The sequence below is a fragment of the Rhinopithecus roxellana genome, chromosome 14 (genome assembly GCF_007565055.1).
Source record: "Rhinopithecus roxellana isolate Shanxi Qingling chromosome 14, ASM756505v1, whole genome shotgun sequence".
NCBI lineage: Eukaryota > Metazoa > Chordata > Mammalia > Primates > Cercopithecidae > Rhinopithecus > Rhinopithecus roxellana.
The window spans coordinates 30,565,726-30,593,708 of NC_044562.1; the positions used below are offsets into that span (position 1 = coordinate 30,565,726).

Sequence of the window (27,983 nt, forward strand, 5' to 3'; positions counted from 1 at the left end):
GACTTCACAGACTAATTCTTCCCTGGAGCCACCCCACATAGCATGCATAGGGCAGGGAGCTTTCAAGTTAGACCCCAACCCTCGGCCCCTGGGCATGATCAGATACACTGTGCCCTGACCAGCGGAGCCTGGCCAAGATGGCAAACGGGGCTGAAATGTAACCCATAATCCCTTCCTGAGCTAGTGCCCAGGCTCAGGCTGTGTCTGTGTATCTGGAGGAATGGGTGCCTTTCTCTAATTCTCCTGACAGTTTAGTATGGGCTAGGGGAGGCCTTGGGAATGGAGGAAAGAACAGAAGCCCAGAGGGAGGCCTGATGAGGCCGCATATTCTCCTCCCTTGGGAGGGCCGGAATTCTAGTTTGGCAGGCCTCTGGGCTGGCCGTAGGGTGGGTGGGAGAATGCCCAGGGGCCATGGCAGAGGGGGAGGGTGGGTAATGGCTGAGTGTCCTAAGGTCAGGGGTGCTCTCTCCTGACCTTCCCTGGACTCCTGCTGTGCCCTGGCTGAGCCAGACCACTGCTGAGTGCTCGCTCACTGGCCACCTGGAGCTTCTGCCCCACTGCCTGTTACCCTGTCTACCCAGCTTCTGTCCTCAGTTCAACCCCCCAGCAACCCCCTTGCCCCACCACCCCTCCCATGCCCCATCACGCACAGACAAATGTCACAGGACCCACTGTTCCTGGACCTGATGGGGACCTGCCACTCAGACACCACTAAGCCAGCCATCCTGAAGCCTCAGCACCTCACCTGGTACCGTATACACCTGGCCCGGGGCCTGACGCTCTACCCCCCTGACATCCTGGATGCCATGCTGAAGGAGAAGAAGCTGGCGCAGGACCAGAACGGGACCCTCATGATTCCCATCCAGGTACATGCCCTCCCCAGCTGCATATCCCTTCCCTAGTGATTCTTGGGCAATCCCATGCCCCCAGGGTCCCATGGGCACCATTAGTAGTCGGGGTGACTGGTGCAGCCTTTTCTAGACAGGAGTGTGTCCAGGAGGGGCCATAGCAAGAGGAATGGCAGTTGGGCCCTGTCTACCTCTTTCCCCATGCAGGATCTGGAGGACATGCCGGCCCCGCAGTACCCTTACATCCCCCCTATGACCGAGTTCTTCTTCGACGGCACCTAGCGACATGACCATCTTCCCCCCACCCGTCAGTATAGAGCCTGTCGAGGTAGACTTTGGTGCCTGCCCAGGGCCTGAGGCCCCCAACCCTATACCCCTGTGCCTGATGAACCACACCAAGGGCAAGATCATGGTTGTCTGGACGAGGAGGTCTGACTGCCCCTTCTGGGTGACCCCAGAGACTTGTGACGTGCCCCCTCTCAAGTCCATGGCCATGCGCCTGCACTTCCAGCCGCCTCACCCCAACTGCCTTTATGCGGTGGAGCTCGAAGCCTTTGCCATCTATAAGGTGTGTGCACACAATGAGAGGGAGGAATGCGGGGTCTCTGCTGGGAGCCTGAACGGCTGGGTAGGGTGGCAGGGAGTGACTGAGGGCGGCTTCGGGCTCCATCCTCTGCATGCCAGGCTTTCTGTTGGCTGGACAGCGGCCCCTATGGGTTTGTCTCCTCCAAAGCTCCTGGCCCAGCTAGGTCCATCTGATTTTCTCATTCTTATGTAAGTCTCCCCTCCCCTCCAAGGGAGGACTCAGCTGACATCGAGCTGTTTGGGAAAACTGGGTGCACAGGGAAAACTGGGTGCACAGGGGGACACTCCCTGGGGTTCCTGGCTAGGAGGCCTCCTGGCTTCTTTACTAGTACTTGAATTAAGAAGTGGTCCCTCTAAAGGAGCTTTGAGTGGGCAGGAACCTGGGCCTGGAGACAAAGTCAGCAGCACCAGATGATTGTGATGGGAGGGGCTTCTAGCTCAGCTTCCCTGGGTCAGGGAACTCCGAGTGCTGGCTGTCCCCAGCCCTGCTGTTCTGGCCCCAGATGCATGATGCTCTCTCCTCATCCATTAGTCCTGCCTGTCCCTTTCTTATTGGCTCTGCCCACCCCACTGCCCTTGCCCAGTGGCCAAGGTATTGGGGCCTAGAGAAGAGTAGGGCTGTGCAGTCAAGATCAGGGTCACTTACCAGCTATGTTACCCTGGGCAAGTTCCTTAATGTCTCTGAGTCCTGATCTTGTCATCTCTAAACTTAGGACCACATCCAATCTTTTGAGGAGGCTTTCCAAAGTGGAGACTTTAGTTGCCCCCATCCTAATGCCTTGGCAGTGGGGTGACGTGGAGGTTTGTAGGAACAAGGTTGTAGATGCCTGGCTCTGCTGAGCCTGTCAGATATTTAGGTTACAGGCTGTAGACCTGCACAGTCCAGTACAGCCACTGTCAGCCACATGTGGCTACTGAGCTCTTAATATGTGGCTGGTCCCAACTGAGAAGTGCTGTGAGTGTAAAATGCACACTGGATTTCAAAGACTTAGTATGAAAAGAATGTAAAATATCTCATTACTAATTTTATATTGGTTATATGTTAAAGTGATAAGATTTTAGATCTATTGGGTTAAATAAAATATACTATTAACATTAACTTCACGTGTTTTACTTTTTTAATGTGGCTACTGGAACATTTAAAATGACATTTGCGGCTGGCGTTTGTGGCTCACATGATATTTCTGTTGGCCAGCACTTCTCTAGGCTCATTCCTACAGAATGAATAGTGCTTTCACATCCCAGCCCCACCCTCCTCCTGGGTTGTGAGGACTAAAGGGAGCATTGCTGTATGGATGCAGGGCCTAGCTCCCCGCGGGAGGGGCTTGGTTGGGATGCTTGTTCTCTGCACTGTCTTCCCAGGGAGGCCCTCCTGTCTGTGTCCAGTGTAGGACTCCTGCAGCACAAGGGCAGGGAACGGCAAGGTGGGGCACCCCACAGGGCAGACACAGGACTCTGAGCTTTTCCGTGGGTCTGGCCCCCCTGCAGGTCCTGCAGAACTACAGTAATATTGAGGAGGACTGTACCATGTGCCCATCCTGGTGCCTGACGGTGCGGGCGCAAGGCCACAGCTATTTCTCTGGCTTTGAGCACCACATCCCCCAGTATTCCTTAGATGTCCCCAAGGTGAGTGTGGCCCCAACAACAGTGGGAGGGTGAAAGAAGAGCCCTAGATTCTGCCTTGGCCTGCAGATTCCTCTCCCCTTCTCTGATGGCCTCAGAAACACATCGTTGCACCCTCCCTGGCTGTTCCCACCTCCGCCGTGCCAATTCTGGGGATCTGGGCCAGTTGAGGACTTGCTCCTGGGCCCTGACACTGGGACTGGGGAGAGTCTGGGGCCTGGACAGCTGGCCCCTTGCTGCTCCATTGGAAATACTCACTGGCTCCTGTGACTCTCAGGTTCAAAACCCTCCAGCTCCTGTATTTGTTTGTGTCCTGTTTACTGAATGCCTGGGTGCCCCAAGTCCTGGGTTCGGGCCCAGGGATGTGACAGCCACACCAGCAGCCCCCACCTTTGGGAAGCACCCTGCCCTATGAGAGCGACAGCCAGTCCCATCCTCAGGAGATCATAATTCCCAGGCCACCCCAAGGCCCTCAGAAGCCCTGACCTGACAAGCAAGAGGACATAGGGCTGAAAAGCACAAAGCCTAGGGCCAGACCTCTGGCTTCCAATCAGTTTCACCTTCAATGTCTCCTCCAGTCTCCATCGCCTGGAGGTTTTGCATGAGACTTCTGGTTGCTGGAAAAGCACCACTTTGGGACAATGTGCTTTGGGTTGATTCTGCTCCCCTCACCACCTACACTTCTGCCTTCCTATCCCAAACCTATGCCACCCCAAGGTTCAGCTTGGAGGCCGCTGCTTCCCAAAGGCCTTCCTGCCTCACAGAGTCCCCCTCAATACCTCCCTCAGCCCCCTTCCCTTGGCAGTTCCTCCTGGTGGGTTCTGGCCTTTATGCAGCCCAGCAGATCTGGTGTCACTCCCTCACTGGCTCACACACAGGCACTGTCACCCCAGCTGGATGGGGACCTCTGGTCAGGGATTGCAGGTTTTGTGTTTTGCAGCCTGCTCCGCTCTCAGCTGGTGGTGGCCACACCCTGGATGCCTGGAGAGTGTTGGGAGCTGAGATTGTCCGGGCTGGTTTCCATCAGTTACCTGCATGAGAATCATCTAGAAGGGTTACTTGCTTTTTTATTTTGTATTTTCTGACATAGAATTTTGCTTTGTCACCCAGGCTGGAGTACAGTGGTATGATCTTGGTTCACTGCAACCTCTGCCTCCTGGGTTCGAGCGATTTTGTAGCCTCAGCTTCCATGTAGCTGAGATTACAGATGCATGCTCCTACACCTGGCTGATTTTTGTAATTTTAGTAGAGATGGGGCCCACCATATTGACCAGGCTGGTCTTGTACTCCTGCTTCAAGTGATCCACCCGCCTCAGCCTCCTAAAGTGCAGAGATTACAGGCGTGAGCCACCGCACCTGGCCCAAAGGGGTTAGTTACTGCAGCCCCAGAACTTCTGGACCAGGTTCTCTGAAAATGAGTTATCCAAAGAGTGATGCAAAGACACCCTAAAATGAGACAACTTCTACTTTATCCTTGAGGAGCGGCCTTGGAGGCCTGAGTTTTCCAGGGGCCTGTGGCTCCCTGTCTCCCTGTCTGGAGGTCTCTGGAGAACAAAAGCATTCTTTGGTGTCAGCTCATGGCATCCTTCAATTCCCTGTTCCCCGGGCGTTGACTGGGCTGCAGGGCAGCACCTCGGATTTCCTTGGAGACAACTCCTCCCAAGTCCCCATTCGGCCCTGAGTGTGTTGCAGGGTAGAACGCTGAGCGGGGGGCCGCTTTCCTCCTCTCCCACCCCCAGCTATTTCCGGCAGTGTCCTCCGGTGAGCCCACCTACCGCAGCCTGCTCCTGGTCAACAAAGACTGCATGCTGCTGACCTTCAGCCTGGCCCCCCAGAGAGGCTCAGACGTCATCCTTCGGCCCACCTCAGGCCTTGTGGCACCCGGGGCCCACCAGATCTTCCTCATCTGCACCTACCCCAAGGGCAGCTCCTGGAAGCAGCACACAGTTCTACCTGCAGTGCAATGCTTCCCCCCAGTATCTCAAGGTAGGAGGCAGAGGTAGGGGACCTGGGTCCTTGGGAATGGGCCATAATCTTGAACCACCCTTTTCAAGGCCACATTCTGGGGTTGGCCCCTAAGATTTCCAGGGAGCCACTTCCCCTCCAGGAAGTAGCATAGTAGGGAAGGAACTCCCTTGACCACACTGTGAACAACTTTCCCACCCCTCAGGACCTTGCCTGTCCACCCCGTGGGGTCCGAGGCCAAGAAAGAGGGTGCAGAGAACCCAGAGGAAGGATCTGGGGGAGCAAGACACCTGCAGGTGGTAGAGGGATATTTGGGGCCAGGCCAGCAATAGGTTCTGGGATGGTGGGTCCATGTCTGACCCCATGAAATGGTCTATAGGATCCTCTCTCAGTCCCTGAGTTCTTTTCAAGAATTATCTCCTGGGCCAGTCACCATTGACTCTGCTTTTGACAGAAACTGCCAGTATACAGGCTGACAGAGGGCCTTTCACTGCCCTGCTCCAAGGGGGGAAGGTTGCCTAGCCATGGCTTCCTGGACATGTGGGTGGAGCTGGGACTGCAGAGTGAGGTCAGGGCACTGCCCTCCTTCCTCTGGCTCTAGGAGGTGAGCATGTACAGCCGGGAGGAGCCCCTGCAGTTGAAGCTGGACACCCACAAAAGCCTCTACTTCAAGCCCACCTGGGTGGGCTGCTCCTCCACCAGCCCCTTCACCTTCCGCAACCCCTCGCGTCTGCCCCTGCAGTTCGAGTGGAGGGTCTCTGAGCAGCACCGAAAGCTGCTGGCTGTCCAGCCCTCCAGGGGGCTAATCCAGCCCAGTGAGAGACTTGTGAGTGACTCCCCTCCTGCCAAGTGACGGCAGCCTTCACCTCTGTCATCTCTTACTTGTGCCTATCATAGCCCAGACTTGCCAAGTGCACCCCCTATTCCATCCACAGTAACCTCCCCCACCTGGTGATGAGGTGTTAATATTACTCTCACTGTCCCCCTACCATTTTACAAATAATTGAGGCTTGGTGGGGCAGCCATTTACTAAGAGCATAAGTTAGGCTGTGCAGGGCTGGGACTAGAACCAGTGTTTCTGATGCCAGGGCCGAGGGGCATGTCACCTCCCCATCCATGGTCCCCAAAGCTGGGAGGTCACTGGGAGGGTGGGTTGCAGCAGCTGGATTTGGGCCCAAATGGCCAGCCACCAGTGAGGGTGAGGAAGAGGACTGCAGTCATAGCAGGTGTGCTGGCTGGGATTCAAAATAGCAGATCCCTGTCCCTAGTCTAGAGCCTTACAGACGGGCTGGGGAGGCCAAACTTGGGACAAGAAGCACCAGCACAGGCATCTGTAAGAGCCCGAGGGACAGTCCCTTGGGGGGACAAGAGGCCTCATAGCCTGTGGAATTGGCCTGGAGTGTTGACACCCTGCTCCCACCCTCACTACTGTCTGACCCTGGGCAAGGGACCCCACTTCGCTGAACCTCCAGTTTCTCATCAGAAAATGAGGCATGGAAATAATGCTGCTGACCCCGTGGGGATATAGGATCGAGAGGCTTGGGGAGACTCCATGCATGTGCCGTGTACAATGCCTGGCACAGGGTAGATTCTGAGAAAGGGCTGCCAATAGCATGACGCCCTGCAATGGGGCCTTGGATGGCCGAGTACCCGTGGAGGGGCTTCCGAAGGCCACTGCAGGGATCATTTCTGTGACCCCAGACGCTGACGTGGACCTTCAGCCCTTTGGAGGAGACCAAGTACCTGTTCCAAGTGGGGATGTGGGTCTGGGAAGCTGGCCTGTCGCCAAATGCCAACCCCGCTGCCACCACCCACTACATGCTCCGGCTGGTGGGCGTGGGGCTCACCAGCAGCCTCTCTGTGAGTGGGAGGGCTCTGGCAGGAGGGGGCTGGTGGAGGGGCCCTGGACATGTGGGAGGGAAGGCCCCAGGGAACCTCACCTCAAGAGGGCAGGGGATAGGAGCCCTCTGCCCTGGACACCCCAAACTTGCCCTTCCTTGGGGGATGCTCTGAAAATGGGGCTGGGAGAGTGGGGCTGTGGGCCTTGAGGAGCCCCCACTCCTGGCTGGCTGACTGTGGCCTCCAGGCAAAGGAAAAGCAGCTGGACTTTGGGAATGTGCTGGTGAACAGCAAGCAGTCCAGGTTCCTTGTCCTCCTGAATGATGGCAACTGCACCCTCTATTACCGCCTCTACCTGGAGCAGGGCAGCCCTGAGGCCGTTGACAACCACCCACTCGGTACTTGGGCCTGAGCTGGGACTGGGGCCAGGGGGAGGTGGGAGGAGATACTGGTTAAGATCAGTTAACCTGCTGGGCACATTGGCATGTGACTGTAGTCCCAGCTGTTCAAGAAGCTGAGCTGGGAGTATTGCTTGAGCCCAGGAGTTCCATGCTGCAGTGCACTATGATCACAACTGTGAAGAGCCACTGCCTTCTAGCCTGGGCAACATAGCGAGACCCCACCTCTGAACCTCAGCTTCCTCATCGGTTAAAAGGGGCCACAGGAGGCACCTACCTCACAGGGCTGCTAGGTGGGGAAAAGTGCTTAGCAGGTGCCAGTGACACAAAGTTGGGTGTGGTCCCTCTGACCCAGGCTGGGAGGAGGGGCTCCAGTCCCTGTTTCCAGCCTCAGGGCCTGCTGTCCTCCCCTGGTGCCCAGGGGAGGGTATCTACAAAGGAGCAGGAGGAAAGGCTGGGCCTCCTCTACCCACTGACCCACCGGCATCATCCCTGAGCAGCTCTGCAGCTGGACCAAACAGAGGGGAGCATGCCACCCAGGTCCCAGGACACCATCTGCCTGACTGCCTATCCCAAGCACCAGTCCCAGTACTCCTGGACCATCAGCTACTCTCTCCTTTCCCACAGAGGTACCTAGACCACCTAGCATAGAGAGTCAGGGCCAGGGAAGTGCGGGATGAAGGGGGAGGGCTGTGTGAGGCAGTGGATGCTAAGCATCAGGCAGAGCTGGCAGGGTGAGTGGGGTGTGCTGGAGTGTGTCTCTGGTGTCTGGCATAAATGCCGCACACCAGATGTGTCTGTCCAGATGAGTGTCCATATGTGCGTATGCCCAATGCAGAGTTAGGAGCTGTGCTGACTTACTGTGAAATCTTAGCTCCCAAGCCTCCCTGGACATCATCTTCCTTCTCCATAAAATGGAGTTCTTACTAGCCTGCCCTAGGCAGGTTGGAAGGAGTCCAGGGCAGCATAGAAAGGAAATTAAGAGTGTGGACTGGGGCCAGAGGCTCTGGACCTGGATCCTGGCTCCAGCACTTGTAACCCTAACAAGTTGCTTCACCTCCCTGTGCTCAGTTTCCACATGTCTCAAATGGGGATAATAAGCTGGGCATGGTGGCTCACACCTGTAATCCCAGCACTTTGGGAAGCCCAGGTGGGAGGATTGGTTGAGGCCAGGAGTTCGAGACCAGCCTGGGCAACATAGCAAGACCCCACCTCTACAAAAATAAAAGTATTAGCTGGGTGTGTTAGCATGCACCTGTAGTCCTAGCTACTTGGGAGGCTGAGGCAGGAGAATTGCTTGAGCCCAGGAGGTAAATGTTGCAATGAGTAAGCTGTGATTGTGCCACTGCTCTCCAGCCTGGCAACACAGTAAGACCCTATCTCAAAAATGAAATGAAATGAAATAAATAAATAAAAATGGGGATAATAATGTCACACAGGCCAGAAAAGGGAAGCGAAGTCACAATACCTGCCACCACTTGCATGAACTTTGAAAACATTAAGCTAAGTGAAAGAAGCCAGTCACAAAAAGCCACATATTAAATAATTTCATTTATATGAAATGTCCAGAATAGACAGAGGGAGACAGAAAGTAGATTAGCAGTTGCCTGGGGAGGGTGAATGGGGAGGGATGGCTAATTGGTACTAGCCTTCTTTTTGGGATGACGAAAATTTTCTAAAATTAGATAGTGGTGATGTTTGCACAACTCTGTGAATATACAAAACAAACAAACAAAAAAAAAAAAAAAAAAAAAAAAAACACTGAATCGGCCGGGCGCGGTGGCTCAAGCCTGTAATCCCAGCACTTTGGGAGGCTGAGACGGGCGGATCATGAGGTCAGGAGTTCGAGACCATCCTGGCTAACACGGTGAAACCCCGTCTCTACTAAAAAATACAAAAAGCTAGCCGGGCGAGGTGGCTGGTGCCTGTAGTCCCAGCTACTCGGGAGGCTGAGGCAGGAGAATGGCGTAAACCCGGGAGGCGGAGCTTGCAGTGAGCTGAGATCCGGCCACTGCACTCCAGCCTGGGCGACAGAGCGAGACTCCGTCTCAAAAAAAAAAAAAAAAAACAAAACAAACACTGAATCGTATGTGTTAAAAGGGTAAGTTACCCAGTATATAATGGTGTCTCAATAAAGCTGTTATTAAACAAAATAGTTTGAAAACAAATCACGGTGCACATTAAGTGCAGGCATGTGTATAAGGCACCGAGGACAATGCCCAGTACACAGAAAGTGTCAGACAAGGGCTGGCTGTTGTTGGAAATGCTCTACAGCCCAAGAGGGGTCCACTGCTCCTGATGAGGGTCCTGGGGCCAACTGCCCAGGACTCCTGCACCTATGGCCTGCATGCCCCCTCAAGGGAGGGTGGGAGGCAAGCCCACTTCTCTCTTCCTCACCCCTCTCCCCAGATAACAAGGCTGGGGAGAAGCAGGAGCTGTGTTGTGTCTCCCTGGTGGCCGTGTACCCCTTGCTTTCCATCCTGGATATCAGCTCCATGGGCAGTGCCGAGGGTATCACCCGGAAGCACCTGTGGCGCCTCTTCTCTCTGGACCTACTTAACAGTTACTTGGAGCGTGACCCCACCCCCTGTGAGCTCACCTACAAGGTGCCCACCCGGCACAGGTGAGCTGAGCCTGGGGTACGGGTGGGGGCTGGGGGCAGGGCCTATCTAGAGATGTTCATGGAACTTCCTGCCCAGACTCCCAGAACAAGGAAGCTGTTTCCCATCTCTTTGAGGGAAGAGCTCCCCAGTTCTTGCCCATCCCTGGAGGGGCCCAGGGAAGGGAGGAATTGGCTTGGGGTCTGAAGAGCCAGCCCATCCTTGTCCCTGAGTCCCAGATTCTCCAGTTCCCACCTGGAGGGAGGGGAGTGCCCAAGCCAGCCATCCCTGGGAGGGCCCTGCCCTGGCTCCATCCCCATGTCTGACCCCCTTTCTCTGTTCCACACAGCATGAGCCAGATCCCCCGCATCCTCACCCCTTTAAGGCTTGACTTCAATTTCGGGGCCGCACCGTTCAAGGCCCCACCTTCCGTGGTATTCCTGGCCCTGAAGAACAATGGAGTGGTGCCCCTGGACTGGTATGGTTTGAAGGGGGCCACTGAGGGGCCTGGGAGACAAGTGCCTAGAGGCTGAAGGAGAACAAGAGCTGCACTCTCTTGCCAGTGGTGGCCTGGCTGCTTGCTGTCGGTGAAGAGTGGGTCTCTCACTGACGGCTGTGGAAGCCAGGGTGGGACTGGGGTTGCCAGCAGGACCTGGGGCCTGTCACCGGCTGAGATGTGGTGATAGGCTCAGAAGTGGTGGGACTGCCCATAGTGGCCTTAATAGCGTAACAAATGAGACGCATTCACTGGGTATCTGCTGCACACCAGGACCTGCGCTTTACAAGCCTTTTCTCCTCCAATCCTGTGGGAAACTCCTCTTCTCTAGACTCTTTCATAGACAGGGAGGCTGAGGGTCAGCAAGGTTAAGGACTCAGCAAAGACCATTCAGCCATGAATGGACAGAGCCAGGTTCAAAGCTGGATTTGTCCGGTCCAGAGCCCTTGCCTACCCCAGTTAGTCAGCAAGAAGCCTGAGCTGCTTCCACATAGTACGCAGTGGCTCGGTGCTGCGGCCCACCTGACACAGCCCCAGCTTAGTGGAGGCTGGGCCTGAATGGGAGCAAGTTGAGGGTCTCTGGTGGGGAAGGACAGGGACCTGCTGCTGGGGACAGAGCTGCCCCCAAGGGTCCTGTCTGAGAGGCTTTTCTCCCCCAGGGGCTCAGAACTTGTGTCCAGCAAACATCCTGCTTCCATGCCTGGACTTTTCCTCCCTCCACCATGTGCCTTGGTTTCCTAGTAAACTCCCTTTTGATGACTTCCAACTTTGCTTGGCTAAAGAGAGGTGAAAAAAGAAGTGTCTCCATCTGGGTCAGACTTGGGAGAGGGATCAAGGGGTCTGGCCAGGGCATGGCAGTGAGTGGGGGAGAATGAAAATAGGCAGGTGGGGGCTTCTGTGATCAGGAACTCGCTGGCCTAAGCAGAGAGAGCCTTGGGGAATGTGGGGTGAAAGGGGTGGGGTCTGCATCATCGGGTGGGCACTAGCGGCCCCTCACTCTCTGACTGTCCCCTTTCTCCTCCATGGTGGAGGAAGATGGGGAAACTGGCGCTTTAGGGGGCTCCTGTCTGAGAAGGGCCAGAACTGTGCGTAACTGAGGGCTCCCAGCCCTGAATGACTGGGAAGCTTGGCAGAGCTGCCAGCCTGGTGGGGAAGGCCAGGGACTGCCTTGAGCTCCAGACCTGCCATTCACTGGGCTCTTTGAATGGGCCCGGAGCCAGGCCCTACAGAGCTCCAGGGAGAAGGGTGGGGGCAGAAAAAGCGGTGTTGGCCTGTGTCCTGGAGGGGACTGCGCGCCGGTGTTTGTGTAGGAGCAACCAACTCACGCTCTCTGTGGAGAGGGTCCAGGCTGCTGGAAACAGAGGCGGGGGAAACCCAGGCAGCATGCCCAGCCAGCCAGGCCCATCCATCAGGACATCATCTGAGGTGCAGGAAGGCAATCTGTGCCTCTTCCAGGATTCTAAGTAGATTGACTCTCCTATGCTTTTTGTGTTGTTGTATTTCCTTTCAATTTCTTAGAAGGCTATTTTTGAAAATTCTAGTCCGTCTCTTCTGAGCTCATAAAGAACAGACGGAGAGTTTTATTCCTGCCAAGGCCTGTCAGAGAGGGCCAGGAGGCAGCAGCAGGCAGGAACCCCACGTGGGAGGGGGAGCTCCAGGGGAAGCAGGGAACCATGCAGCCGCCCCACTCCCTCCACACCTTCTTCCCTTCGCGCCTCTGCTTTATCTGGCTCTGGCCTTTGTAGGGTCTTGCATTTAAGGGGAGATTCTTTTCAGATGTCAAATATGCTGGTTAACGGCATTTGTTCACTCATGCAGTCTTTAATTCATTGGCCACACCTTTACTGCGAGCTTCCTAGATGCAGGCTCTGGGCTGGTCTTCAGGATAGAAATGGGGATGGGCCTAGTCCCTTCCTTCCAGGTACGGCAGACTAGCCTCCTCTGGCGGGGTCATATGGTCTGTGAAGGAGGTGTGTGCAGCATTTCAGAAGGGCTTCCTAGGGAAAGCTACAGCTAAGCTAGACCTACAGCCTGGCGGGAAAAGGCAGAAAGGCCGTGAAGCGCCTTCCAGACAGAGGGCCTGGTGTGTACAACACATGGCTGGAGCAGCGAGTGGGAGAGAGTGGAGAGTCTCAAATGAGACTGAGGAGGCAGGCAGGGGCCAGGACGTGCAGGGCCTTGGAATCCTCCTTCAGAGAGTTTGGACTTCTTCCTGAGGACATCATGGGATGGGCATCGGGAAGTTAGGAGCAAAGACAGGATCAGCTTTCAAGACCTGTCACACTGGAGGAGAATGGGTTAGCAGCTTGAGGCAAGGGGACAGGTTGGGAGGCTGTTGTGGTCCTCCAGATAGAGGGGTGCAAGATGGCGTAGAAGCCCACACTAGAGGGCTGGAAGGAAAAGGGGTTGGAATTATTTAGGAGGGAGGCTGGGCCAGGCATGGTGGCTCATGCCTGTAATCCCAGCACTTTGGGTGGCCAAGGTGGGAAGATCACTTGAGGTCGGGAGTTTGAGACCAGTCTGGCCAACATGGTGAAACTCTGTTTCTACTAAAAATACAAAAATTAACCAGATGTGCTGGTACACACCTGTAATCCCAGCTACTCAGGAGGCTGAGGCAGGAGAACTGCTGAAATCTGAGAGGTGGAGGTTGCAGTGAGCCGAGATCACACCACTGCACTCTAGCCTGGGTGACAGAGTGAGACTGTCACAAAAAAAAAAAAAAAAAAAAAAAAAAAAAAAGGACTGGACCAGGGCAGAAGGCAGTGAGGACAAAGGAGGGGCTGAAATATTAAAGGACCCCAAACTAACAAGGTTTCCAATTTTGCCACTGCTCAGTATCCCCAATAAAATGACAACAGTGCTTTACTCACTTGTAACAAGTCAGACAACATAGGAGCTATGGAAAAAAAGTAAGAAGCTCTGCAGTCCCCTCTCCAAGACCAGCTGCTAGGGTGATGAGGACTCAGAATGTGCCTTTCACACTCAGCATTTGCACAACACACAGACACGCACACATTTACAGTGATTCTCTTTCTTATTTTTACAGTAATAGCCCAATACTATACCTGTTACTTTCAGGAATAGTGATGCTTTCATTCAGCATTATATCAGTAACATCTCCTTTAGATCAATACATATATCTAATGCATTCTTTTAAATAGCTGTATAATATGCCATAATATGGGTGGACTTTAAATCGTTAAATCACTCCTTTATTGGAAGCTCTAATTGTTCCCAGCTGCTTTTTTTCATGACCACTACAAAGAAAGTGGTGATAGACATCCATGTGTATATGTACATGCACACATATGTGCCTTTATTCCTACGAATTGGTTTCCCAGAGACTTCTGGGTCAAAGGGCATATGCTGCCAAAATTCCATCCAAGAGGCTGAGCAGTTCCCTCTCCATCCACCTGTGTTTGAGTCTGTTCTTTCTAAACTTACCAGTGTTGAATGTTACTATTCTTGACGCTTCAGATGTGAAAAAATTTAAGACTGGTTCCTTCTGAGGGTTTGGACTTAGGCCTCCCTGACTCCTACTGTGGCTTCCAGGTGCATGTTGCACGCTTTCTCTCAGGTGTGCATTACATGCTTTGTTTCAGGTGCGTGTTGCGTGTTTTCTCTCAGGTGTGTGTTGTGAGCTTTTTCTCTCAGGTGTGCGTTGTGTGCTTTCTCTCAGGTGTGTGTTGCTTGCCTTCTTTCAGGTGTGTGTTGCGCACTTCCTCTCAGGTGTGTGTTGCGCGCATTCTCCTCAGGTGTGTGTTGTGCTCATTCTCTTCAAGTGTGTGTTGTGCGCTTTCTCTCAGGTGTGCATTGTTTGCTTTCTCTCAGGTGTGCGTTGTGCGCATTCTCCTCAGGTGTGTGTTGTGTGCTTTCTCTCAGATGTGCGTTGTGCGCATTCTCCTCAGGTGTGCGTTGCCCACTTCCTCTCAGGTGTGCGTTGCACTCATTCTCCTCAGGTGTGTGTTGTGTGCTTTCTCTCAGGTGTGTGTTGTGCACATTCTCCTCAGGTGTGCGTTGCGCACTTCCTCTCAAGTGTGCGGTGTGCACTTCTGCTCAGATGTGTGTTGCGTACTTTCTCTCAGGTGTGCGTTGAGTGCTTTCTCTCAGGTATGCATTGTGTACTTTCTCTCAGGTGTGCATTGTGTGCTTTCTCTCAGGTGTGTGTTGCGTGCTTCCTCCCAGGTGTGCGTTGCACGCTTCCTCTCAGGTGTGTGTTGCGCGCATTCTTGTCACTTGTGTGCTCTGCACTTTCTCTCAGGTGTGTGTTGTGCGCTTTCTCTCAGATATGTGCCGCGTGCTCTCAGGTGTGTGTTGCACGCATTCTCCTCAGGTGTGTGTTGCGTGCTTTCTCTCAGGTGTGTATTGTGCACATTCTCCTCAGGTGTGTGTTGTGCACATTCTCCTCAGGTGTGTGTTGTGCGCTTTCTCTCAGGTGTGTGTTGCACGCTTCCTCCCAGGTGTGCATTGCACGCTTCCTCTCAGGTGTGTGTTGTGCGCATTCTTGTCACTTGTGTGCTCTGCACTTTCTCTCAGGTGTGTATTGCACACTTTCTCTCAGGTGTGTATTGCACACTTTCTCTCAGGTATGTGTTGCGCACTTCCTCTCAGGTGTGCATTGCATGCTTCCTCTCAGGTGTGTGTTGCATGCATTCTCCTCAGGTGTGTGTTGTGTGCATTCTCCTCAGGTGTGTGTTGCACACATTCTCCTCAGGCGTGTTGTGCACATCCTCCTAGGTGTGTGTTGCGTGCATTCTCCTCAAGTGTGTGTGGCGTGCTTTCTCTCAGGTGTGTGTTGCGTGCATTCTCCTCAGGTGTGTGTTGCATGCTTTCTCTCAGGTGTGTGTTGCGTGCTTCCTCTCAGGTGTGTGTTGCGCACATTCTCCTCAGGTGTGTGTTGCACGCATTCTCCTCAGGTGTGCATTGCGCGCTTCCTCTCAGGTGTGCGTTGCATGCTTCTGCTCAAGTGTGCGTTGCGCTTCCTCTCAGGTGTGCATTCAGGTGTGCATTGCGCACTTTCTCTCAGGTGTGTGTTGTGCACTTTTTTTCCCTTTTCTGGATGCTCCCTGTCGTATCCTCCACCCGGTTTGTACCTGGAACCAGTTCTGTGCCATCTCTGAGGGTGAAATGGGTTCTCCTTTCAAATTGTGACCTCAGGACCCCTTTGTCACTAGTTTTATCAGCTACTTAAGGTGCATTATCTACTTTACTGCAGTCCTAGGCATGTCAGGGACATTAACTCTGTGCACAGACTTGCTTCTGTTTCAAGAGTGCCAACACTGCTGGGGCATCTGTTCTCCACCCTGTGCCCAAGTTGACCTGGACACCCCACTCCCTGGGGCTGCTGGTTGGTGGTGCCAGCCTTCCTAGGTGTCCCAAATGGCCCTTTCCCAAGAGCTTTGTCACAGAAGGGTTCATGGCCAACTCAAAGTGGCCCCCATATTCAAGCAACACCTTGACTCCTGGCACCCACAGTGGGAGCCCCACTCTTCACTTCTTGAGTTGCCATGGCCCTGTGTCTGTTCCCGGGTTTGGGGGCCACTATGAAATGAGAATCCACAACAGCCACATTTGCTCAGACACACATGGGACAGTTTGCCAAATGGGGCATGAAGTGTGGGAGTCATGGAAGAAGCCTTCACCTGCCCGTGGGGGTCTCAGAGCCCCTACCTCTCTGTTCTGCCTGACCAGTTCTTTGTATGGCTTTGCATCTGTCTCCCAGGGCCTTCCTCTTTCCAAGTGACCAGCGGATTGACGTGGAGCTCTGGGCAGAGCAAGCAGAGTTGAATTCCACTGAGCTCCACCAGATGCGCGTGCAGGACAATTGCATCTTCTCCATCAGCCCCAAGGCTGGGAGCCTAAGTCCCGGGCAGGAGCAGATGGTGGAGTTAAAATACAGGTGTTCCCCACCTCCCAAGTCCCCTGCACTTCCAGTCATAGAGACCCCTACCCCTGGCCTTTCCTTGTGTGACTCCAGGGCACCCCAAATGGCCATTCCCTGGGAGGACTACCTTCTTACCTGCAGGGGAGGTCTAGTTTCCTTCTTGCCCCATCCCAACTCAAGGGTGAGTTGCTCCCAGGTGCTGGCCAGCTCAAAGCCACAGAAATGTCATGTCCATTTGCTCTCTTTCTTGTACCAGGGCTTCAGAACTCACTCCCAGACTTTTCTTTCTAGCCACCTGTTCATCGGTACTGATCACCTCCCAGTGCTCTTTAAGGTGTCCCATGGCCGGGAAATCCTGGTGAGGCCCCAGCACCCTGGCCCTGCCCTGGTTTCAGGCTGGAGGAGGGGGCTGGCTGGACAGGAGCAGGGAGCTGTGTTCTCCTGGGGAGCTGGGGTCCAGATCTCCACTGGCTGTGTCAGTTCCTCCCGGGGAACTTTTATTTCCAGCTAAATTTCATAGGTGTGACAGTGAAGCCGGAGCAGAAGTATGTGCACTTCACCTCTACTACCCACCAGTTCATCCCTGTTCCCATTGGTGACACACTACCCCCACGGCAGGTCAGTGGTCCACATTGTCCTGTTGACCAAGAAGGCCTAGGTGCTGGTCTCTAGGTATGAGTGTCAGCCCTTGAAAGAGTGACAAAGACATGGCTGTCTGGAAGCACTTGAGGGGCTGGGCCAGCAGGTTGAACCCCCAGACTGGGCAACTGGGAGAGACTTGAGGGGAGAGGCTGCAGTGTCCTGGTGCCTGGTGCTAAGCCCTTTGCCAGGTCCAATTCCAATTAAAAAATGAGGATTTTTTTTTCCTTTAGCAAAATGTTCTTCAAACTTCTTTGACCATGAACCATACTAATATATTTGATGTTATATATGCTTATACCCCAGTATATATGTAAACATACAACCAAAGTGGAAGAATCACAAATTGATAATTATACTACTACATGCAAAGTATACTGATATTTTCTTTTTTATTCTATTCTGTCCAGTTTTTAAAATGCTGGACGTGACCCACAACATTGATTTAGATCTGCTCACCAGTAGGTCTTAGCCATAGTGTGAAAATCACTGCTCCAAAAAGGATGTCCTTCTGGAATGTGAAGAACTTGCAAACTCTAGACTTTTCTTTCTTTACTGATTGACAGCAATACAGTTTCCTTGCTCTGGAAATGTACATTGGTCATCTCCAAGAGGGGGACATAATATTTTGCCAAACATTTCACAGCTGTGCAATTTCTAATCATTTAGAAGCCCATGTGTTTCTGAGCAGGGGCCTCCAGCCATTCAGCCTAGAGGCCAAGGAATGGGCTTCCTGGATCTAGAGGGGAGTTTCCTATCCCCAACTCTGTTCACTTCTGTAGACACCTGCTACCCCTCTGGCATCCCAGCAGGAGCTGTGACAGTGAAGCTGGTTTGAGCTACTGGGAATATGTAGTGCCATTTGCTAAAAGGAGATAAACTGGGAGCAGAAATAGGCTTTAGAATGAAGAGTTTGGGGCCGGGCGCGGTGGCTCAAGCCTGTAATCCCAGCACTTTGGGAGGCCGAGACAGGCGGATCACGAGGTCAGGAGATCGAGACCATCCTGGCTAACACGGTGAAACCCCGTCTCTACTAAAAAATACAAAAAACTAGCCGGGCGACGAGGCGGGCGCCTGTAGTCCCAACTACTCGGGAGGCTGAGACAGGAGAATGGCGTGAACCCGGGAGGCGGAGCTTGCAGTGAGCTGAGAGCCGGCCACTGCACTCCAGCCTTGGTGGCAGAGCAAGACTCCGTCTCAAAAAAAAAAAAAAAAAAAAAAAGAATGAAGAGTTTGGTTCTGGCCAAGTTTGAGATGCTAATGAGACAACCAAGAGGGCTTGTCAGGTAGAAGGTGGACACCAAGTGTCCGTAGTCCATTCTGGCTGCTAAAACAAGTTACTATAGATTGGGTGGCTTATAAAGACCACAAATTTATTATAATTTATTGTAATTTAATTTATTATAATTTATCGTAATTAAAAAGGCTGGGAAGCCCAAGATCAAGGCATGGGCAGATCTAGTGTCTGGTGGGGGCCCACTTCCTGGTTCGGTGGCTTCTTGCTGTGTCCTCACATGGTGGAGGGGGCAAATGAGCTTCCACAGGCCTCTTTTATAAGGGCACTAATCCCACTCATGAGGGCTCCGCCCTTGTGGCTGAATCATCTCCTGATCATCTCTTAATACTACTCTATGGAGGATTAGGTTTCAACATATGGATTTTGTGGGGACACAAGCATTCAACCCATAGTACCAGGTCTGGAGCTCAAAGGGTGGTCCAGGCTAGCGAAATAGAGTCAGCACGTTCAGGAGTGAGTGCTCAGAAAGGGGAAAAGGGGCCGGGACTGAGTCCAGATGGACTCTACTCTCTTTGGCTTCAATTTTCTCATCTCTAAAAGGAAGGATTGGACCAGAATATATCTGGTTTCTTCTAGGACATTCTATGATTCTCAACCTTTGGAGTTGGTCTTTGGTCCCTCAGATCTTTCTGCCCCCTTACTTGCCTTTAAGCAGAACTCCCTCGGCCAGGCGCAGTGGCTCATCCTGTAATCCCAGCAGTGTGGGAGGCAGAGGTGGGAGGATTGCTTGAGGCCAGGAGTTCAAGACCAGCCTGACCAACATAGTGAGACCCCCATCTCTTAAAAAAATATATTTTTTTGAAGCAGCTGTGTGTGGTAGTGCACGCCTGTGGTCCTAACTACTTGGCAGGCTGAGGTAGAAAGATTGCTTGAGCCCAGGAGGTCGAGGCAGCAGTGAGACATGATTATGCCGCTGCATTCCAGCCTGGGTGACAAAGTGAGACCTTGTCTCAAAAAAACAAAAACAAAAACAAAACAAAAACAAACAAAAAAAACTTGATGAAGTTAAATTGAAGACAAATAAAATAAGCTGCTCCTTTACAAGTAAGATTACAGATTATCCTAAAATGTCACCAGCTGAACATACAGTTACATACTTCTTGGGTAATCAAGCCACACGAGAAATCAGAGATCTTTAGAGGAGCTCACAGACTCAAAGGGTGACATCATGGAGACCAGCCTGTGCTCCCACAGTGGGCGCAGGCTTTCTGGTTTGCAGTCCTGAACTGATGTGGCAATTTTCCTATTCCTGCCCCCTGTAGATTTATGAGCTGTATAATGGTGGCTCAGTGCCTGTGACATATGAGGTCCAGACCGATGTCCTGTCACAGGTTCAGGAAAAAAATTTCGATCATCCCATCTTCTGCTGCCTCAACCCCAAAGGGGAGATCCAGCCAGGTACTACTGCACGGGTCTTGTGGATCTTCTCACCTATCGAGGCCAAGACCTACATGGTGAGCAGCAGCCTGGATGATGTGGGAGGCGGGGTGGTGCTGGCTTCCTCAGCAGGCCTCCCTCTGACCAGTCCCTACCCCAACCCTCCTAACTCCCCAGGTGGACGTGCCCATACACATCCTGGGATGGAACTCGGCCCTCATCCACTTCCAGGGAGTGGGCTACGACCCCCATATGATGGGGGACACAGCCCCGTTCCACAACATCTCCTCGTGGGACAACAGTTCCATACACTCTAGGCTGGTGGTGCCTGGACAGGTGGGGAAAGGGGAACTGGGAAGGCCTGAGGCCTTGGGGAAGAGCCTCAGAGCCCAGGGTGGCCAGGACAGAATGATGGGGAGGCTGGGAGGGACATGAGATGTAGTTGAGGAGGGACAGAGTCTGAGATGAGGCCTTGGAACTCACCCTCCTCCAGATTCAGGAGGTGGCACTGGCTCCTTGAGAGGCCTACCCTGCCACCTAGTGCCCACAGGTGTTCCTGCTCAAGCCGCTCCACCTGCGACAGGGCCCTGCATCCCACCCTCTTATCTGGGATGAGGATGTTAAAAGATGGCATAGGAGTGGGGGTGTTGAACAGTGTCAAAAGGGCCAGGCCCAGTGGTCTTGATTTTCTGACCTCGTGATCTGCCCGCCTTGGCCTCCCAAAGTGCTGGGCTTACAGGCATGAGCCACCGCACCTGGCCAGTTCTTATTTCTTTACCTCTACTCTCTACCCACAGAATGTCTTCCTGTCTCAGTCTCATATTTCCCTGGGAAACATCCCTGTGCAGAGCAAGTGCAGCCGCCTGCTCTTCCTCAACAACATCTCCAAGAATGAGGAAATTGCCTTCTCCTGGCAGCCAAGTCCTCTAGATTTTGGGGAGGTGAGAGTCCCCTGAGCCCTTGAACCTCCATCAGAACTCTGGACACATGCAACCCCACCTGACCTCATCCCATACCACCCCACGCCATCCCATCCCATCCCATCCTACCCTATCCCACCCCACTCCATCCCATCCCATCCCATCCCATCCCATCCCATCCCACCCCACTCCATCCCATCCCACCCCATCCCATCCCACCCCACTCCATCCCACCTCATCCCACCCCACTCCATCCCACCTCATCCCACCCCACTCCATCCCATCCCATCCCATCCCACCCCACCCCACTCCATCCCATCCCATCCCATCCCACCTCATCCCACCCCACTCCATCCCATCCCATCCCATCCCATCCCATCCCATCCCACCCCACCCCACTCCATCCCATCCCATCCCATCCCACCTCATCCCACCCCACTCCATCCCACCTCATCCCACCCCACTCCATCCCACCTCACTCCATCCCAACCCATCCCACCCCACTCCATCCCACCCCCTCCCACCCCACCCCACTCCATCCCATCTCATCCCACCCCACTCCATCCCACCCCACCCCACTCCATCACACCTCATCCCACACCACACCATCCCATCCCATCCCAACCCATCCCACCCCACTCCATCCTACTACATCTCACCTCATTCCATCCCATCCCATCCCACCCCATCCCATCCCACTCCATCCCACCCAACTCCATCTCATCCCATCCCACCCCATCCCATCCCATCCCATTCCATCCCATCCCATTCCATCTTGTCCCATCCCATCCCATCTTGTCCCATCTCATCTTACCCTGTCCCATCTCATCCCATCCTATTCCATGCCATCCTATCCAACCCTGTGAATCTCCAGAGACTCCTTCCCCAAATCAACAGGTGTCCGTGAGTCCCATGATAGGGGTAGTGGCTCCTGAAGAGATGGTCCCATTTGTGGTGACCTTGAGGGCCTCTGTGCATGCCAGCTTCTACAGTGTAGACCTGGTTTGCAAGGTAGGAACCAGCCCCAGGGGTAAGGTGGGATGGAGACATGGCTCCCAATGCTGGGGTGGGGTGAGATGAGCTGTGAGATCCCCAGACCCCAGCAAAAGGCGGAAGTCAGCCCTTGGAAGGGAGAGGGCCTACAGCAAAGGCCCAGGGCAAGCTCCAGACCTTGGCCTTCTCTCTCTCTGTCCTGGGTCATAGCTGTACCCACAGCAGCTCATGAGGCAGTATCACGAGGAGCTGCAGGAGTGGAAGGATGAGAAGGTGCGGCAGGAAGTGGAGTTTACCATCACTGACAGGAAAATGAAGGTGAGAAGGGCTGAGTAGATCTCAAACACCCAGATCTTTCTGTCTGGCCTTACCAGAGGGGACAGAGGTAGTGGGCCAAGGTGGCCTTCCAGGCCAAACCAGCCAGCCTTCCCTAAGAGATTAGATTCCATTCACTAGACTCAGCTTAGCATCTCTACAGCCATCCGGAGAGGCTCTCTGGATAGAGAAGGCTGGCTGTCCATTCCCTGCCTCGTGTAGCCAGCATTTAATGAGTGGCTACTGTGTGCTGCACACTGGGGATTCAGGGGAGACAAGCAGAGCTCGCCTTCTTTTTTTTTTTTTTCTTTTGAGACAGAGTCTCACTCTGTCACCCAGGCTAGAGTGCAGTGGCTCACTGCAACCTCCACCTCCCAGGTTCAAGCAATTTTCCTGCCTCAGCCTCCCGAGTAGCTGGGACTACAGGTGCCCACCACTAGACCCGACTAATTTTTTTATTTTTAATAGAGATGGGGTTTCACCATGTTGGCCAGGCTGGTCTCGAACTCCTGACCTTAGGTGATCTGACCACCTCAGCCTCCCAAAGTGCTGAGATTACAGGCATGAGCCACTGTGTCCAGCCTAGAGTTCACCTTCTGATGGAAGACACTGTGGCTTCAGGGGCAGGCTCTGGAAACAGATTGCCCAGGTTTCATTCCTGGAGTTAATGATTTCTAGCTCTGTGATCTCAGTCAACCTATGTAACGTCTCAGTACCTTCAGCTGTAAGAAGTAGGGGTGGGTACTATTACATCTGGGATTTGCTTCAATATAATCCAGAGGTGGGGCACAGCTCGGACCAGACTGGCTATGAGGTGCTAGTTGTTGAAGCTGGGCAATGGGCAACGGAGAGTTCTTTGTAGCATCCCCTCCACTTTTGTATACATTTGAAATTTTCCATATTAAAAAGGTTAAAGATAAAAGCCTAGGCTGGACGTGGTGACTCACACCTGTAATCCCAGCACTTTGGGAGGCCAAAGCAGGTAGATCACTTGAGGTCAGGAGTTCGAGATCAGCCTGACCAACATGGTGAAACCCCGTCTCTACTAAAAATACAAAAATTAGCTGGCAGTGGTGGCAGTTTCCTGTAATCCTAGATGTTTGGGAGGCTGAGGCACAAGAATCACTTGAACCCGGGAGGCGGAGGTTGCAGTGAGCAGACATCATATCACTGCACTCCAGCCTGGGCGACAGAGTGAGACTCTGTCTCAAAAAAAAAAAAGATAAAAGTCTAAAAATATTTTTTAATGTGAGTGAGATATCTGCTTTGTAACATTGTTGTGAGGATTAAATGAGTTAATACCAGTAAAGTGCCTAGAACAGTGCCTGGCACCGAGGAAGTGCTCACTGAGTGGGAGCTATTAGTATGTGTTTTGGGAGGGGGAGGGTCCGACAATAAACACGAGACAGCATTTCGTCTTGGTTCCTCCCCTAATTTCACAACCTTTCTCGAATGACCTCTTTCAAGAATGACCTCTGGTATTCTTGCTCCTCGGTCATCTTGGTGTCTGCCACACTGAACCCACAGGGAGTCACTGCTCCCCTCTGAAGCTGTGGCCCAACTGTGGATACGAATTACTTCCTAAGGCCAGGCGCCATAGCTCACACCTGTAATCCTAGTGCTTTGGGTGGCCAAGGCATGAGGATTGCTTGAGCCTAGGAGATCAAGACTAGCCTTGGACAACATAGTGAGACCCTGCATCTACAGAAATACATTTTTAAAAATTAGCTGGTGTGGTGGCTCACACCTGTAGTCCCAGCTACCTGGGAGGCTGAGTTGGGAGAATCTCTTGAGTGCAGGAGTTCGAGGCTGCAGTGAGCTATGATGGGGCCACTGAACTCCAACCTAGGTGACAGAGTGAGACCCTGTCTAAAAAAAAAAAACCTCTTCTTGGGGGCATGAGAGAAGGAATTTCTGAATTAAGTCTTAATGAGGGAGACTGATTTCTCATCTCACCGAACCACAGAGCTCCAGGGCACCAGGGCAAGCACCCTTGGAGCTGCCCACCTACATTTGATGGCATTTCCTTCACTCAGGAAACCGGAATTTCCTGGTCTGCAGGCAGCACTTCTCTAGGGAAGGTTCTAGAGGAAAATGTGACAGGGAATTGGGCAGGACCAGGAGGGCAGCAAGAGGATCAAAGTAGGGGAGTCTCTTTAGGACTCTCACATCTTTTTTTTTTTTTTTTTTTTTTTTTTTTTTTTTTGAGACAGAGTCTCACTGTGTCACCCAAGCTGGAGTGCAGTGGCACCATCTTGACTCACTGCAGCCTCCGCCTCCCAGGTTCAAGCGATTCTCCAGCCTCAGCCTCCTGAGTAGCTGAGACTACGGGCACATGCCACTGCATCTGGCTAATTTTTGTATTTTTAGTAGAGACGGGCTTTCGCCACGTTGGCCAGGCGGGTCTGGAACTTCTGACCTCAGGTGATCCGACCGCCTTGGCCTCCCAAAGTGCTGGAATTACAGGCATGAGGCACCGCCTCCGGCTGGACCTCTCGCATCTTAAGCAAGGATCTCTCTTCTTCCACAGAAGAGAACTTGCTGCACAGCCTGTGAACCTGTGAGGAAGTACAAGGTGAGGCAGCGAGCCCCAGGCCCATCTTCTTGGGACAACTTGGGAGGGTCCTTGCTTTCTCCCAGAGAGACCTCCGACCCCTGGACCAGCCTCCCAGAAAGGAGGGATGAAAGTGCCAATGAGTGGGGCCACACGCTTATGTGATGGGGAACTAGGTCAAGGACCCCATTGGTGATGTGAGTACGGTGCCCAAACCCTTGTCATCCATGTCCCTCCCTTCCCAAAGACGCTGCCTCCCATCAAGAACCAGCAGTCTGTCAGCCGGCCCGCCAGCTGGAAACTGCAGACCCCAAAGGAGGAGATGTCCTGGCCCTGCCCCCAGCCACCCTCTCCAGGCATGCTCTGCCTGGGCCTTACCGCCCGAGCCCATGCCACCGACTACTTTCTGGCTAACTTCTCAGAGTTTCCCTGCCACTTTTTGCACCGGTAATCTCATGGAAAGGCAACAGTCACCTTCCTCTTCTCTCTGTCTCCTCTTCCACTCCAGAGCAGGGGCTGCCCAGACCCAACCCATAGTGAGGGGTGGAGCATGGGCAGTGGCAGTGGGACTCATTGAGTGCCTCTGGGCCCAGGATGCCCCATTACCACTTAGGCTCTTTTGAAAGGGGGATGAAACAGCCAGAGCCCCCTGGAGAACACACCTAGGCACCACCTGCCACTCTTTGTTCCTTCTTTTTCCAACTGGGAGTCTCTCTAGCTCCTGTGCTAACTCTGAGGGTTTGAGCTTGGTTCTCTGAGCCCAGTAGCACTACATTTGGGTTAAGGCTGGGAGTGCCTCAAACTCATCTGGGTCCTCATCACTGGTCAGCTACCACCACAGCTTGTGCCCCCAACCCCAGCATGGTGCCTTGCCCAGGCCACTCAGAATGTCATGGCTACCACAGGGAAATGCCAAAGAGGAAGGCCCCCACGGAAGAGTCAGAGACTTCCAAGGAAAAATCCCCTAACAAGTGGGGCCCTGTCTCCAAGCAGAAGAAGCAGCTCCTGGTTGACATTCTCACCACCATCATCAGGTACCAGCTATACCCTGGGCCTTCACTGCCACTTTCTCATCCCTTCAGCTCATTCAGCCAGAGCCCCTTACATTCCAGCACTCTTCCTTTCTTGAGAAATATAATTTGGTGGGGCACGGAGGTTCTTGCCTATAATTCCAACACTTTGGGAGGCAGAAGTGGGAGAATGGCTTGAGCCCAGGAGTTTGAGACCAGCCTGGGCAACATAGCAAGACCCCATCTCTACAAAAAATACAAAAATTAGCTGGACATGGTGGTGCATGCCTGTAGTCCCAGCTACTTGGGAGGCTGAGGTGCGAGGATAGCTTGAGACCATTAATTAGCTTAATTAACTGGGATGTTGAGGCTGCAGTGAGCCATGATCACACCACTCTACTCCAGCCTGGGAGACAGCAAGACCTTGTCTCAAAAAAAGAAAAGAAAAGGAAAACAAAGAAAGAAAGAGAGAAAGAAAAGAGAGAGAAAAAGAAAGAGAGAAAGAAAAGAGAGAGAGAAAGAGAGAAAGAGAGGAGAGAAAGAGAACGACAGAGAGAAAAAAAGAAAGAGCGAGAGAAGAAAAAAAGAAACAACTTCTTTGCAAGATCCCGCCACTGTCCCCCCAACCCACCCACCTCAGGACAGTAGGGCTCTGATGGAGCTGGCTAGAGGGATTCTCAGGTCTGGGTCCTGAGTTCTGCCCCATTCCAGGGTTGGCAGATGAGTCTGGAGCCAGTTCACTGTCTCCCCAGGGTTCCTGCCCAGTATGTGTGTGAATCTGACCTGCCCTGCCTCCACTATACCATGATTGCTTCTAAAAGTTCATGAGGCTCAAATATGTGTTCCTTAAAAGAAGGGACAGGAGGAACAACTGACCAAGGGCTCCCCTCTCCCCTCTCCCCACCTAGCAGCCCCTTTCCCACCTAGCACCTAGCTCTTAAGCCAGGCCTCCCCAGGGGCTTCAGGGCCCCTCAGCAAGGGACTTCTCCTTCTCCCTGCCACCTAGGGGCCTGCTGGAAGACAAGAACTTCCATGAGGCTGTGGACCAAAGCCTGGTGGAGCAGGTGCCGTACTTCTGCCAGTTCTGGAATGAGCTGTCAACTAAGTTCAAGGACCAGAAAAACACCCTGTACTTAATGCCAGTCCTGCCTGTATCCTCCAGCAGCTGGGAGGACGGGAAGGGCAAGCAGCCAAAGGAAGACAGACCAGAGCACGATCCAGGGTTGGGGAAGAAAGAAGAGGGGGAGGAGGAGGAGAAGGGTGAAGAGGAAGAAGAGGAGTTGGAGGAGGAAGAGGAGGAAGAAGAGGAGACAGAAGAGGAGGAGTTGGGCAAGGAAGAGATAGAGAAGGAGGAGGAGAGGGATGAGAAGGGAGAGAAAGTGAGCTGGGCAGGGATCAGGCCCACACCACAGCCTGAGTCCCAGGAGTCCATTCAATGGCAGTGGCAACAGCAGCTGAAAGTCATGGTGAAGGAGGAGCAAGAACAGGACGAGAAGGAGGCCATCAGAAGGTGAGCAGCCAGGCCCCAGTGAGGATGGGAGGAGGCGAAGTGCAGAAGGCTCCTAGGAGGCAATGGGATGCCAAGGAGGGCCGCTGCCTGTATGCACATTTCATCCTAACTCAGTGCTTAGTGAGGTCATGTTGATAGCTTAAGGCCTCTGCGGGAGTATCAGTTGGGCACCAACACTGAACTTCATTCTTTTTTCTCTGAGAACTGGTTGTTGACATTTACCAAGGCATGACTACCAGGAGAATTGTTATAGTCTGCAAAGTCTTGTAAATGGGCTCCTAGAGCCAGAAAAGGACCACCTGTCTTGCAAGTGGGACTTCCCACTGGGGCTGCCCTACAGATGATTTATGTCCTTGTAGGGATTCCCTAGGCCCCACCCAGTCCCTTCTGCGCCCTCTCATCACTTCCCTACCTTTCTCCAAACTTGACCCTGAGATGCCTACTACATCGCCTGGGTTTGAATCCCACCCCTTAAACCAGCAGCATATTTGGCAACTTGGAATCTTTTAGCCACACTTGGAACGTCTGTAACATTGAAACAAGGATGGCCCATACTGTAGTGGATGAAGGGAGTCGAATGGGAATCTCCGTAGAGCTGGCGGCACACTGTACCGCACGGACAGGCAAGCGAGGAGGCGCGCAGTCACTGCGGCCACGCTCATACTAGCCCCCGCCCCGTCGCAGACTCCCGGCCTTCACGAACCTGCAGGAGGCGCTGCTGGAGAACATGATCCAGAACATCCTGGTGGAAGCGAGCCGCGGGGAGGTGGTGCTCACCTCGCGGCCACGCGTCATCGCCCTGCCACCGCTCTGTGTGCCCAGGTAGGGGCGCCGGGGCCAGCGGCCGTGCAGACCGCGCGGGAGGGGCAAGGGGGGCAGGCAGGCTCTGCCCTAAGCCTCGTCCCCACCCCTACTTGGGACTTTTTGTCTTCCAGGATTCTGACCCCGGACACGCTGCTGCCGACGCAGCAAGCAGAGGTACTCCACCCGGTGATACCACTTCCTACCGACCTTCCGTAGATGCCCGCGCCCAGCCTCTCTGACATGCCGCCTTAGGTCATGCCTGGCCCCCTCTCCGCCGCCCCGCCAGTAAAAGCATCTAGTCTTTTTTTTATATCTACCTTGAC

General features: G+C 53.4%; 2 protein-coding genes across 2 annotated transcripts; both read left to right on the forward strand.

Moving 5' to 3' along the window:
- Positions 1-656: 656 nt before the first annotated feature.
- LOC104660041 (cilia- and flagella-associated protein 65-like) lies at positions 657-5,353 on the forward strand. The gene is given in 7 exon segments (XM_030916797.1): positions 657-866; positions 1,056-1,127; positions 1,129-1,622; positions 2,796-2,820; positions 2,922-3,059; positions 4,796-5,055; positions 5,227-5,353. Coding segments are annotated over 7 exon segments (1,326 nt in total).
- Positions 1,305-27,964, forward strand: LOC104660081 (cilia- and flagella-associated protein 65). Its single transcript, XM_030916673.1, has 23 exons — positions 1,305-1,416; positions 2,922-3,059; positions 4,796-5,042; positions 5,623-5,847; positions 6,723-6,881; positions 7,108-7,258; positions 7,759-7,887; positions 9,668-9,881; positions 10,208-10,336; positions 16,080-16,256; positions 16,533-16,599; positions 16,749-16,859; positions 19,440-19,631; positions 19,732-19,890; positions 20,352-20,495; positions 21,372-21,485; positions 21,678-21,785; positions 24,313-24,357; positions 24,584-24,783; positions 25,242-25,370; positions 26,353-26,856; positions 27,541-27,678; positions 27,792-27,964. The coding sequence occupies exons 4-23, from the start codon at positions 5,632-5,634 to the stop codon at positions 27,874-27,876; spliced, it is 3,171 nt and encodes a 1,056-aa protein (XP_030772533.1). The 5' UTR covers positions 1,305-1,416; positions 2,922-3,059; positions 4,796-5,042; positions 5,623-5,631; the 3' UTR covers positions 27,877-27,964.
- Positions 27,965-27,983: the final 19 nt, after the last annotated feature.